Source organism: Entelurus aequoreus, linkage group LG09, assembly GCF_033978785.1.
Source record: "Entelurus aequoreus isolate RoL-2023_Sb linkage group LG09, RoL_Eaeq_v1.1, whole genome shotgun sequence".
Lineage (NCBI taxonomy): Eukaryota > Metazoa > Chordata > Actinopteri > Syngnathiformes > Syngnathidae > Entelurus > Entelurus aequoreus.
Window position 1 is genome coordinate 76,116,277 of NC_084739.1, and position 15,577 is coordinate 76,131,853.

The 15,577-nt window shown below is 35.8% G+C and overlaps 1 protein-coding gene across 6 annotated transcripts in view; it reads left to right on the forward strand.

Moving 5' to 3' along the window:
• Window positions 1-1,348: 1,348 nt before the first annotated feature.
• Window positions 1,349-15,577, forward strand: part of LOC133657757 (echinoderm microtubule-associated protein-like 6) — a 52,029-nt gene continuing 37,800 nt past the window's right edge. For 2 of the 6 annotated variants that reach the window (XM_062059435.1, XM_062059438.1), the window contains exons 1-11: window positions 1,605-1,819; window positions 5,225-5,445; window positions 8,753-8,912; window positions 9,466-9,564; window positions 9,715-9,783; window positions 9,894-10,100; window positions 14,796-14,931; window positions 14,999-15,072; window positions 15,141-15,268; window positions 15,341-15,478; window positions 15,548-15,577. The exon at window positions 15,548-15,577 is cut by the window's right edge and continues 112 nt beyond it. In XM_062059435.1, coding sequence (XP_061915419.1) covers window positions 5,249-5,445; window positions 8,753-8,912; window positions 9,466-9,564; window positions 9,715-9,783; window positions 9,894-10,100; window positions 14,796-14,931; window positions 14,999-15,072; window positions 15,141-15,268; window positions 15,341-15,478; window positions 15,548-15,577 — 1,238 coding nt within the window. In that variant the 5' untranslated portion in view covers window positions 1,605-1,819; window positions 5,225-5,248. Of the gene's footprint in view, window positions 1,820-5,224; window positions 5,446-8,752; window positions 8,913-9,465; window positions 9,565-9,714; window positions 9,784-9,893; window positions 10,101-14,795; window positions 14,932-14,998; window positions 15,073-15,140; window positions 15,269-15,340; window positions 15,479-15,547 lie in introns of all 6 variants that reach the window. The other 4 variants (XM_062059439.1, XM_062059440.1, XM_062059437.1 and 1 more) reach the window with 3 other exon arrangements.

The window sequence follows — 15,577 nt, forward strand, 5'->3', positions numbered from 1 at the left end:
GCCATTAAAATGCTTTTAAAACAATCCTGACCTCATTTTGTGTTTGTTTTGAGCATGTGATGATGTCACTTCCTGTGCTTGACTGCAGTACTTCCTGTCTGGGACGGCACCCTCAAGACATTGCTGAACGTATTGTCGTTTTTGAAATGCAAATATTTATTCCAATATGACTAGAGATGTCCGATAATATCGGCAGGCCGATATTATTGGCCAATAAATGCTTTAAAATGTAATATCGGAAATTATCGGTATCGTTTTTTTAATTATCGATATCGTTTTTTCTTTCTTTCTATTAAATCAACATAAAAAACACAAAATACACTTACAATTATTGCACCAACCCAATAAACCTCCCTCCCCCATTCACACTCATTCACACAAAAGGGTTGTTTCTTTCTGTTATTAATATTCTGGTTCCTACATTATATATCAATACAGTCTACAAGGGATACAGTCCGTAAGCACACATGATTGTGCGTGCTGCTGGTCCACTAATAGTACTAACCTTTACCAGTTAATTTTGCTCATTTTCATTAATTACTAGTTTATATGTAACTGTTTTTATATTGTTTTACTTTCTTTTTTATTCAAGAAAATGTTTTTAATTTATTTATCTTATTTTATTTAAAAAGGACCTTATCTTCACCATACCTGGTTGTCCAAATTAGCCATAATAATGTGTTAATTCCACGACTGTATATATCGGTATCGGTTGATATCAGTATCGGTAATTAAGAGTTGGACAATATCGGATATCGGCAAAAAGCCTTTCTCGGACATCCCAAAATATGACCAATACATTAGCCACTAATAAAAAAAATATTACAATGTTTTAAAAAAAAATGCAATGGTGAATAAACGATTCAAAGCCAGACGATTTTTAGTACGTTTTTTTTTTTAACTTTACTGTAGATTTGTTTCATATATACATTAAATGACGTCATCTTAACGTTTCCTTGCTGGGATTTGTAGTTTTTTTCCTCGTTATTTGTTTGTCGTGACGTCTGTTCACTGTTGAGTAGAAACGAGTAATTAATACTACAAGTCCCACAATGCTTTGCAGGTATATTTGGTAGGCGAGAAATCAGGCCCATTTGGACAGGAAGTGTTACTTTTCAGCCTTCAAAATAATACCTTTAATTTCTTAAGTCGTGGGCGTGACAGGATAATCTACAGCTTTTCTGGAGTCAATAATGTCTTAAAAGCAGAAATGAATAACATTATAAAATGTTATAGTATCTTAGTGCCTGAAATGAATGAAAGCAATGTCACTACGAGTACAGAAGCTTTTATTGTGAAACTACACAGCGCACCCGCCCTATATTGTTTCCTGGATGCGAGTGAGCCCAAACATCAGTGATGAGAGGCGGCGGTCAGTGGTCATCTGTCACTTATTATTATTAATATCGCATATTATAATTATCTGTCAATCATTTCCAGGAGGACGCTCTTCTCCTCCTCGTCTCCTTCTTGCGTGTCATCTTCCTCCCGAGTGCTTTGATGCTTCCGTGTCTCCTCCGGACGCACAAATCTGAAGCTGGACGGGGATTAAAAACGTAGACCTGTGTTCCTCTTTAGCGCCGGAATATGAGGATTGAATAATCGATTATAATCGATCCACGGTCGATGACTTGTTCTTCCCGCAGAGGTGATGGCGGTGGGAGTGAGGGGGAGGATGGAGAGGAGGCGGGCTGCTGGCCAGGATTGAGTCGGATTGTAAATCTTCCATCGGGAGAAGAAAGAGAAGAATTCAACCGTCAAAAGTTCTTCTCGCTGTCTCAGACTTGCTGGGACGTCATGGAGGACATCTAGACTGCACGTAAGAAGACTTCATCTTCTCTTTTGGCCACTGAAGAAGATCATAGCAATAATGGAAGTACATCATGCATGCCGACAGGTAGACCATGTAACGTAGAGGAAGTTACATAAGTAACCTAAATATAGGATGTGACATAACACGTATAACAAATATAAAATTGACACGGTAACATATGTAATGTAACAAAACAAATATAGAATATAACAACAAATGTTGTATAAAACGTCAATATAGAATGTAACAACAAATGAGAACATAACATAAAGCAAAATAATATAACATAGTTACGTAACAAATATAAAATGTAACAGTAACATAAAGAGTGTAACACTGTCACGTAACAAATATAGTGTAACCTAAAAAATATAGAATGTAACACGGTAACATGACAAATATAGAACGTAGCATACAAATATGGAATGTAACACTGCAACGTAACAAATGTAGAGTGTAACGCAGTAACGTGACAAATATAGTATGTAACACAGTAACATAACGCACAAATGTAGACTGTAACACCGTAACGTGACAAGAGTGTAACAAATACAGAATGTAACACAGTAACATAACAAATATAGAGCGTAACAAACATAGCATCTAACAAAGTAGCGTAACACAATAGAGCGTAACAATATAAAATGTAACACAGTAACGTAACAAATATAGAATGTAACACATCGACGTAACAAATATAGAGCGTAACAAATGTAGAATGTAACACAGTAAAGTAACAAATATAGAGCATAACAAATATAGAATGTAACAAATTATTGTAACAAATATAAAATGTAACACAGTAACATAACAAATGTAGAACATAAAAATATAGAGGGTGACAAATATAAAATGTAACACAGTAACGTAACACCTATAGCGCATAACAAATATAGAGTGTAACAAATATAGAATGTAACACAGTAACATAACAAATATAGAGCATAACAAATAGAAAATGTAACACGGTCACGTAAAAAAATATAAAGCATACAAATATAGAATGTAACAAATCAACGTAACAAATATAGAGCATGACAAATATAAAACGTAACACAGTAACGTAACAAATATAGACCGTAACAAATAAAAAATGTAACACAGTAGCATAACACAAAAAAATGTAACACAGTATCAACAAATGTAGAAAGTAACAAATATAGAATGTAACACAGTAACGTAACAAATATAGAGTGTAACAATATAAAATGTAACACAGTAACGTAACATATAGAGTGTAACGATATAAAATGTAACACAGTGACATAACAAATATAGAGCGTAACCAATATAGAATGTAACACAGTAACATAACAAATATAGAGCGTAACAAATATAGAATGTAAGACAGTAATACAACAAATATAGAGCGCAACAAATATAGAATGTAACACGGTAACATAACAAATATAGAGCGTAACAAATATAGAATGTAACACAGTAACACAACAAATATATACCATAACAAATAAAAAATGTAACACAGTAACATAACAAATATAGAGCATAACAAATAAAAAATGTAACACAGTAACATAACAAATATAGAGCATAACAAATAAAGTAACACAGTAACATAACAAATATAGATTATAAGAAATAAAAAACGTAACACAGTAACATAACAAATGTAAAGTGTAACAATATAAAATGTAACACAGTAACAGATCAAATATAGAGCGTAACAAATATACAATGTAACACATTAACATAACAAATATAGAATATAACACAGTAACATAACAAATGTAGAGTGTAACAAATATAGAATGTAACACAGTAACGTGACAAATATAGCGTGTAACAAATATAGAATCTAACACAGTAACATAACAAATATAGAGCATAACGAATAAAAAATGTAACACAGTAACATAACAAACGTAGATTGTAACAATATAAAATGTAACAGTAACAGAACAAATATAGAGTGTAACAAATATAGAATGTAACACAGTAACATAACAAATATAGAGCATAACAAATAGAAAATGTAACACGGTCACGTAACAAATATAAAGCATACAAATATAGAATGTAACAAATCAACGTAACAAATATAGAGCATGACAAATATAAAACGTAACACAGTAACGTAACAAATATAGACCGTAACAAATAAAAAATGTAACACAGTAGCATAACACAAAAAAATGTAACACAGTAACAACAAATGTAGAAAGTAACAAATATAGAATGTAACACAGTAACGTAACAAATATAGTGTAACAATATAAAATGTAACAGTAACGTACCATATAGAGTGTAACAATATAAAATGTAACACAGTAACATAACAAATATAGAGCGTAACAAATATATAATGTAACACAGTAACATAACAAATATAGAGCATAACAAATATAGAATGTAAGACAGTAATATAACAAATATAGAGCGCAACAAATATAGAATGTAACACGGTAACATAACAAATATAGAGCGTAACAAATATAGAATGTAACACAGTAACACAACAAATATATACCATAACAAATAAAAAATGTAACACAGTAACATAACAAATATAGAGCTTAACAAATAAAAAATGTAACACAGTAACATAACAAATATAGAGCATAACAAATAAAGTAACACAGTAACATAACAAATATAGATTATAAGAAATAAAAAACGTAACACAGTAACATAACAAATGTAAAGTGTAACAATATAAAATGTAACACAGTAACAGATCAAATATAGAGCGTAACAAATATACAATGTAACACATTAACATAACAAATATAGAATATAACGCAGTAACATAACAAATGTAGAGTGTAACAAATATAGAATGTAACACAGTAACGTGACAAATATAGCGTGTAACAAATATAGAATCTAACACAGTAACATAACAAATATAGAGCATAACGAATAAAAAATGTAACACAGTAACATAACAAATGTAGATTGTAACAATATGAAATGTAACAGTAACAGAACAAATATAGAGTGTAACAAATATAGAATGTAACACAGTAACATAACAAATATAGAGCGTAACAAATAGAGAATGTAACATAACAAATATAGAGCGTAACAAATATAGAATGTAACACAGTAACATAACAAATAAAGAGCGTAACAAATATTGAATGTAACACAGTAACATAACAAATAAAGAGCGTAACAAATATTGAATGTAACACAGTAACATAACAAATAAAGAGCGTAACAAATATTGAATGTAACACAGTAACATAACAAATAAAGAGCGTAACAAATATTGAATGTAACATAAGAACAGTTTGACGTTGATACAGCAACATCGTAAAAACGTTACACTGAACATGAAACTTGTGTTCAGTCACGTAACTTTCACTAAGTAATGTTTTGAACATGACAGTAACGCACAGTGAACATTACGTTACGTAGCCTTTTTCTCTTTTGTCCGGCGTCCTCAAGTGGACACGCAGCAAATGAGACATCATGTCGGAGCGCAGCGCCCCCGCAGGCCGGCTCAGACTGGAATGGATCTACGGCTACCGAGGACACCAGTGTCGCAACAATGTGTACTACACCGCCGGCAAGGAGGTGGTGTACTTTGTGGCAGGAGTGGGCGTGGTCTACAACACCCGAGAACACTGCCAGAGGTTCTACCTGGGACACAATGATGACATCATCAGGTAAGGACAGCCAATCAGCTTGTCTCACCACACTCTCATGACAGCATCAACTCTCATTAAATATGTTGTTGTTATTCCTATTTATCAAATATGTCCATCCTCATGTCTCATTGATCAATTATCATGTCACTCCTCATGTCTCATTGATCAATTATCATGTCACTCCTTATGTCTCATTCATCAATTATCATGTCACTCCTCATGTCTCATTCATCAATTATCATGTCACTCCTCATGTCTCGTTCATCAATTATCATGTCACTCATGTCTCATTGATCAATTAGCATGACACTCATGTCTCATTGATCAATTATCATGTCACTCCTCATGTCTCATTCATCAATTATCATGTCACTCCTCATGTCTCATTGATCAATTATCATGTCACTCCTCATGTCTCATTGATCAATTATCATGTCACTCCTCATGTCTCATTCATCAATTATCATGTCACTCCTCATGTCTCATTGATCAATTATCATGTCACTCCTCATGTCTCATTGATCAATTATCATGTCACTCCTCATGTCTCATTCATCAATTATCATGTCACTCCTCATGTCTCATTCATCAATTATCATGTCACTCCTCATGTCTCGTTCATCAATTATCATGTCACTCATGTCTCATTGATCAATTAGCATGTCACTCATGTCTCATTGATCAATTATCATGTCACTCCTCATGTCTCATTCATCAATTATCATGTCACTCCTCATGTCTCATTGATCAATTATCATGTCACTCCTCATGTCTCATTGATCAATTATCATGTCACTCCTCATGTCTCATTGATCAATTATCATGTCACTCCTCATGTCTCATTCATCAATTATCATGTCACTCCTCATGTCTCATTGATCAATTATCATGTCACTCATGTCTCATTGATCAATTATCATGTCACTCCTCATGTCTCATTCATCAATTATCATGTCACTCCTCATGTCTCATTGATCAATTATTATGTCACTCCTCATGTCTCATTGATCAATTATCATGTCACTCCTCATGTCTCATTGATCAATTATCATGTCACTCCTTATGTCTCATTGATCAGTTATCATGTCACTCCTCATGTCTCATTCATCAATTATCATGTCACTCCTCATGTCTCATTTATCAATTATCATGTCACTCATGTCTCATTGATCAATTAGCATGTCACTCATGTCTCATTGATCAATTATCATGTCACTCCTCATGTCTCATTCATCAATTATCATGTCACTCCTCATGTCTCATTGATCAATTATCATGTCACTCCTCATGTCTCATTGATCAATTATCATGTCACTCCTCATGTCTCATTGATCAATTATCATGTCACTCCTCATGTCTCATTCATCAATTATCATGTCACTCCTCATGTCTCATTCATCAATTATCATGTCACTCCTCATGTCTCATTGATCAATTATCATGTCACTCCTCATGTCTCATTGATCAATTATCATGTCACTCCTCATGTCTCATTCATCAATTATCATGTCACTCCTCATGTCTCATTCATCAATTATCATGTCACTCCTCATGTCTCGTTCATCAATTATCATGTCACTCATGTCTCATTGATCAATTATCATGTCACTCATGTCTCATTGATCAATTATCATGTCACTCCTCATGTCTCATTCATCAATTATCATGTCACTCCTCATGTCTCATTGATCAATTATTATGTCACTCATGTCTCATTCATCAATTATCATGTCACTCCTCGTGTCTCACTGATCAATTATCATGTCACTCCTCATGTCTCATTGATCATTTATCATGTCACTCCTCATGTCTCATTCATCAATTATGTCACTCCTCATGTCTTATTCGTCAATTATCATGTCACTCCTCATGTCTCATTGATCATTTATCATGTCACTTCTCATGTCTCATTCATCAATTATGTCACTCCTCATGTCTTATTCGTCAATTATCATGTCACTCCTCATGTCTCATTTATCAATGATCATGTCACTCTTCATTATCATGTCATACCTCATGTTTAATTCATCAATTATCATGTCACCCCTCATATCCCCTTTATCAAATATCATGTCACTCCTCATGTCTCATTATCAATTATCATGCCACTTGTTATGTCTCATTAATCAATTATGTCACTCTTCAAGTCTCATTCATCAATTATCATGTCACTCCTAATGTCTCATTTATCAATTATCATGTCACTCCTCATGTCTCATTGATCAATTATCATGTCACTCCTCATGTCTCATTATCAATTATCATGTCACTCCTCACTCCTCATGTCTCATATATCAATTATCATGTCACTCTTCATGTCTCATTTATCAATTATCACATCACTCCTCATTATCATGTCACTCCTCATTATGTCACTCCTCATGTCTCATTGATCAATCATCATGTCACACCTCATGTGTGATCTATCAATTATCATGTCACTCCTCATGTCTCATTTATCAATTATCATGCCATTCCTTATTATCATGTCACTCCTCATGTCTCATTGATCAATTATCATGTCACTTCTCATGTCTCATTGATCAATTATGTCACTCCTCATGCCTCATTGATCAAATATCATGTCACTCCTTATGCCTCATAGATAAATTATCATGTCACTCTTCATGTCTCATTTTTCAATTGTCATGTCACTCCTCATGTCTCATTTATCAAATACCATAGCACTCCTCATGTCTCATTTATCAAATATCATATCACTCCTCATGGGTCATTTATCAAATACCATAGCACTCCTCATGTCTCATTTATCAATTATCATATCACTCCTCATGTCTCATTTATCAAATATCATATCACTCCTCATGCGTCATTTATCAATTATCATATCACTCCTCATGTCTCATTTATCAATTATCATATCACTCCTCATGTCTCATTTATCAAATATATCACTCCTCACGTGTCATTTATCAATTATCATATCACTCCTCATGTCTAACTTATCAAATAGCATGTCATTTCTCATGTCTTATACATAGAATATCACATGTAATATATCATAGCTCATTAAATAACACATGTCTCATGAAGCAAATATCACTTCATTCCTCATGTCTCATTAAATACGTCATGTTTTACTCATTAAATATGTCATCCTCATATTTCCTTGAATAAGTTATGTCTCATCAAATACCTTACGTGGTATTTATCATCCCTCATGTCTCATACATAGAATATAGAATAACTTCTCATGTCTCATTCATCAGGTATGTCCTGTCATCCCTCCTAGTTCATGAAGTATGTCTCATGTGTCATGTGACCCGATGACATCACTAACTGTGTGAGGTGTTTGCCCACTCAGCCTGGCCCTGCATCCAGAGCGCACCCTGGTGGCCACAGGGCAGGTGGGCAAGGAGCCCTACATGTGTGTGTGGGACACCTTCAGCCTGAACACTGTCTCTCTGCTGCGTGACGGACACACACACGGCATCGCCTGTCTCACCTTCAGTGCCGACGGACAGGTGAGGCTCACACACTTTCCTCATTCTTCATGTCTCATGTCTCATATGAGTTACTCAGCATGTATCATTCCTGATGTCTTATGAATGGAATCTCATTTCAAGTTCAAGTTATTACAGTATGTCTCTATTTACATATTTATTTTGATTGTTTTTATTAATTTTGGCCAAAGGGGACGCATTTCAATTTCTTACACACACTTGTTATTTCATATGTTGACCAGAGGGGGAGCACTTTTAAAACCGACCTATTTGAAAAATCCCTCTTTTTTGGGACCACCCTAATTTTGATAGATTTCACCAGCAGGGGTGCAAATGAGACATTCTCTATTAGATGCGATGGTTTTCCGTATTGGGACCATGATTTATGTCATCACTTGTTCACACCTCCTCATATGGAAGATACTTTTCCTTGTTGATGTCTCAAGAAGGCTAGAAATACAAGAACACACACATATGAGTGTGACATGAGATAACACTGTGGATGATCATGAATATGTCAAGTTTGTGTTGTCTTGTGTTGTGTAACAAATGTTGTAATGTGATTTGTGTGCAGAGGTTAGCTTCAGTGGGTCTGGATGCCAAGAACACCATTTGTGTTTGGGACTGGAGGAGAGGGAAGATCCTGGCCAGCGCCTCAGGACACTCTGACAGGGTCAGTGTGTGTGTGTGTGTGTGTGTGTGTGTGTGTGTGTGTGTGTGTGTGTGTGTGTGTGTGTGTGTGTGTGTGTGTGTGTGTGTGTGTGTGTGTGTGTGTGTGTGTTTGAGTGAAACATGCAATAAATGTCTGTTGTGTGTCTTTCAGATATTTGACGTGTGCTGGGATCCTTTTCAAACAAACCGTCTGGTGAGCTGTGGAGTGAAGCACATTAAGGTAACACACACACACACACACACACACACACACACACACACACACACAGGGACACACACACATGGACAAACACACACATTACACACACACATTACAACGTTGAGAGAAAGACTCCCCTGTGTGTCCTGCAGTTCTGGTCTCTGTGCGGGAACGCTCTGAGTTCCAAGCGAGGGATTTTCGGGAAGACGGGCGACCTGCAGACCATGTTGTGTGTGACCTGGGCCAAAGATGACATCACCTTCTCTGGAGCGCTCAATGGAGACGTGTACGTGTGGAAGTGTGCCAGACTCACCAGGACCCTGCAGGCTGCCCACGGGGTCAGTGGCACTCTGTGGGGGGAGGGGGAGGGGCGGCCACGCCCTCACTTCCTGTGTGTGTGTGTACATCAATCAATCAATGTTTATTTATATAGCCCTAAATCACAAGTGTCTCAAAGGGCTGATCCATGTCACCTCATTATTCTTCTCATTATTATGAGACTATCATGTCACCTCATTATTCTTCTCATTGTTATGAGACTATCATGTCACCTCATTATTCTTCTCATTGTTATGAGACTATCATGTCACCTCATTGTTGTTGTTATTATTATGAGACTATCATGTCACCTCATTATTCTTCTCATTGTTTTGAGACTATCATGTCACCTCATTATTCCTCTCATTATTATGAGACTATCATGTCACCTCATTGTTGTTGTCATTATTATGAGACTATCATGTCACCTCATTATTCTTCTCATTATTATGAGACTATCATGTCACCTCATTATTCTTCTCATTGTTATGAGACTATCATGTCACCTCATTATTCCTCTCACTATTATGAGACTATCATGTCACCTCATTATTCTTCTCATTGTTATGAGACTATCATGTCACCTCATTATTCCTCTCATTATTATGAGACTATCATGTCACCTCATTGTTGTTGTCATTATTATGAGACTATCATGTCACCTCATCATTGTTGTCATTATTATGAGACTGTCATGTCACCTCATTATTCTTCTCATTATTATGAGACTATCATGTCACCTCATTATTCTTCTCATTATTATGAGACTATCATGTCACCTCATTATTCTTCTCATTGTTATGAGACTATCATGTCACCTCATTATTCTTCTCATTATTATGAGACTATCATGTCACCTCATTGTTGTTGTCATTATTATGAGACTATCATGTCACCTCATTATTGTTGTCATTATTATGAGACTTATCATGTCACCTCATTGTTGTTCTCATTGTTATGAGACTATCATGTCACCTCATTATTCTTCTCATTATTATGAGATTATCATGTCACCTCATTATTGTTCTCATTGTTATGAGACTATCATGTCACCTCATTATTGTTCTCATTGTTATGAGACTATCATGTCACCTCATTATTGTTCTCATTGTTATGAGACTATCATGTCACTTCATTGTTGTTCTCATTATTATGAGACTATCATGTGACCTCATTTTTGTTCTCTTTATTATGAGACTATCATGTCACCTCATTATTGTCATAATTATGAGACTATCTTATCGCCTGATTATTTTTCTTCTTATTATGAGACTATTATGTCACCACATTTTTCTTCTCATTATTATGAGACTATCATATCACCTCATTACTGTTCTCTTTATTTTGAGATTATCATATCACCTCATTGTTTTTCTTATTATTTTGAGACTATTATGTCACCTCATTTTTCTTCTCATTATTGTGAGACTATCATGTCACCTCATTACTGTTGTCATTATTATGAGACTATCATGTCACCTCATTGTTGTTCTCATTATTATGCGACTATCATGTCAGCTCATTATTGTTCTCATTATGAGACTATTATGTCACCTCCTTATTGTTCTCATTATTATGAGACTATCATGCCACTTCGTTATTGTTGTCGTTATTATGAGACTATAATGTCACCTTATTATTGTTGGCATTATTATGAGACTATCATGTCACCTCATTATTTTTGTCATTATTATGAGACTATCATGTCACCTTATTATTGTTGTCATTATTATGAGACTACCATGTCACTTTGTTATTGTTGTCATTATTATGAGACTATCATGTCACCTCATTATTGTTCTCATATTAGGAGACTATTATGTCACCTCATTGTTCTTCTCATTATTATGAGACTATCATGTCACCTTGTTATTGTTGTCATTATTATGAGACTATCATGTCACCTTGTTATTCCTCTCATTATTATGAGACTATCATGTCACCTCATTATTCCTCTCATTATTATGAGACTATCATGTCACCTCATTGTTGTTGTCATTATTATGAGACTATCATGTCACCTCATTATTGTTGTCATTATTATGAGACTATCATGTCACCTCATTATTCTTCTCATTATTATGAGACTATCATGTCACCTCATTATTCTTCTCATTGTTATGAGACTATCATGTCACCTCATTATTCTTCTCATTATTATGAGACTATCATGTCACCTCATTGTTGTTGTCATTATTATGAGACTATCATGTCACCTCATTATTGTTGTCATTATTATGAGACTTATCATGTCACCTCATTGTTGTTCTCATTGTTATGAGACTATCATGTCACCTCATTATTCTTCTCATTATTATGAGATTATCATGTCACCTCATTATTGTTCTCATTGTTATGAGACTATCATGTCACCTCATTATTGTTCTCATTGTTATGAGACTATCATGTCACCTCATTATTGTTCTCATTGTTATGAGACTATCATGTCACTTCATTGTTGTTCTCATTATTATGAGACTATCATGTGACCTCATTTTTGTTCTCTTTATTATGAGACTATCATGTCACCTCATTATTGTCATAATTATGAGACTATCTTATCACCTGATTATTTTTCTTATTATTATGAGACTATTATGTCACCACAGTTTTCTTCTCATTATTATGAGACTATCATATCAGCTCATTACTGTTCTCTTTATTTTGAGACTATCATATCACCTCATTGTTTTTCTTATTATTTTGAGACTATTATGTCACCTCATTTTTCTTCTCATTATTGTGAGACTATCATGTCACCTCATTACTGTTGTCATTATTATGAGACTATCATGTCACCTCATTGTTGTTCTCATTATTATGCGACTATCATGTCAGCTCATTGTTGTTCTCATTATGAGACTATTATGTCACCTCCTTATTGTTCTCATTATTATGAGACTATCATGCCACTTCGTTATTGTTGTCGTTATTATGAGACTATAATGTCACCTTATTATTGTTGGCATTATTATGAGACTATCATGTCATCTCATTATTTTTGTCATTATTATGAGACTATCATGTCACCTTATTATTGTTGTCATTATTATGAGACTACCATGTCACTTTGTTATTGTTGTCATTATTATGAGACTATCATGTCACCTCATTATTGTTCTCATATTAGGAGACTATTATGTCACCTCATTGTTCTTCTCATTATTATGAGACTATCATGTCACCTTGTTATTGTTGTCATTATTATGAGACTATCATGTCACCTTGTTATTGTTGTCATTATTATGAGACTATCATGTCACCTCATCATTGTTCTCATTATTATGAGACTATTATGTCACCTCATTGTTCTTCCCATTATTATGAGACAATCATGTCACCTTATTGTTCTCAATATTATGAGACAATCATGTCACCTCATTATTGTTGTAATTGTTATGAGACTTTCATGTCACCTCAATATTGTTCTCATTATTATGAGACCATCATGTCACCTCATTGTCATAATTACGAGACTATCATATCACCTCATTATTGTTATAATTGTTATGAGACTATCATGTCACCTCAATACTGTTCTCATTATTATGAGACTATCATGTCACCTCATCACTGTCATTATTATGAGACTATCATCTCACCTCGTTATTGTTCTCATTATTATTAGACTATCATGTCACCTCATTATTGGTCTCATTATTATGAGACTATCATGTCACCTCATTGTTGTTGTCATTATTATGAGACTATCATGTCACCTCATTATTGTTCTCATTATTATGAGACTACCATGTCACCTCATTGTTGTTGTCATTATTATGAGACTATCCTGTCACTTCATTATTTTTGTCATTATTATGAGACTATCATGTCAGCTCAATATTTTTGTCATTATTATGAGACTATCATGTCAGCTCATTATTTTTGTCATTATTATGAGACTATCATGTCACCTCATTATTTTTGTCATTATTATGAGACTATCATGTCACCTCATTACTGTTGTCATTATTATGAGACTATCATGTCACTTCATTATTGTTCTCATTATTATGAGACTATCATGTCACCTCGTTATTGTTCTCATTATTATGAGACTATCATGTAACCTCGTTATTGTTCTCATTATTATGAGACTATCATGTCACCTCGTTATTGTTCTCATTATTATGAGACTATCATGTCACCTCGTTATTGTTCTCATTATTATGAGACTATCATGTCACCTCGTTATTTTTGTCATTATTATGAGACTATCATGTCACCTCATTATTGTTGTCATTATTATGAGACTATCATGTCACCTCGTTATTGTTCTCATTATTATGAGACTATCATGTCACCTCGTTATTGTTGTCATTATTATGAGACTATCATGTCACCTCGTTATTGTTCTCATTATTATGAGACTATCATGTCACTTCATTATTGTTCTCATTATTATGAGACTATCATGTCACCTCGTTATTGTTCTCATTATTATGAGACTATCATGTCACTTCATTATTGTTGTCATTATTATGAGACTATCATGTCACCTCATTATTGTTCTCATTATTATGAGACTATCATGTCACCTCGTTATTGTTCTCATTATTATGAGACTATCATGTCACCTCGTTATTGTTGTCATTATTATGAGACTATCATGTCACTTCATTATTGTTGTCATTATTATGAGACTATCATGTCAGCTCGTTATTGTTGTCATTATTATGAGACTATCATGTCACCTCATTATGACAATGATGCAGGCGGGCATCTTCAGCATGTACGCGTGCGAGGAAGGCTTCGCCACAGGGGGGAGGGACGGCTGCGTGCGCCTGTGGGACGTGGACTTCAAGGCCATCACCAAGATGGACCTGCGGGAGGCGGAGCAAGGATACAAAGGTGCCTTCTTCAGGAAGTGGATCTTCATGGTCCTCATCTTGGTCACCTGCTCCTCTTCCTCCCTCAGCTTTGTCCATCCGGAGCGTGTGCTGGCGAGCCGACCGAATCCTGGCGGGAACGCAGGACGGCGAGATCTTTGAGGTGCGGAACGGGCTGTGTTTGAGGGGGCGGGGCCTGTAGGTGTTGTTGCGAGCGGCGTTGTGTTGCAGGTGATGGTCCAGGAGCGCGACAAGCCGCTGCTCCTCATGCAGGCTCACGGCGACGGAGAACTCTGGGCCCTGGACGTGCACCCCAAGAAGCCGCTGGCCGTCACCGGCAGCGACGACCGCTCCGTCAGGTGGGCGTGGCGTGGCGCCGAGGGTCACGTGACCCAGCGGGAGCAGGGAGTGAAGCTGTGTGTGTGTGTCAGGCTGTGGAGTCTCCTGGACCGCACCCTGGTCGCACGCTGCAACATGGAGGAGGCGGTGAGGAGCGTGGCCTTCAGCGTGGACGGCTCCCAGCTGGCCCTGGGCATGAAGGACGGATCCTTCACCGTGCTCAGAGTCAGGTGAGCGCAGGCCCCGCCCACTTGTGCCTGGTCCCGCCCTGCCGCTAACGGGACGCTCCTCGCTCACAGAGACATGACGGAGGTGGTCCACATCCAGGA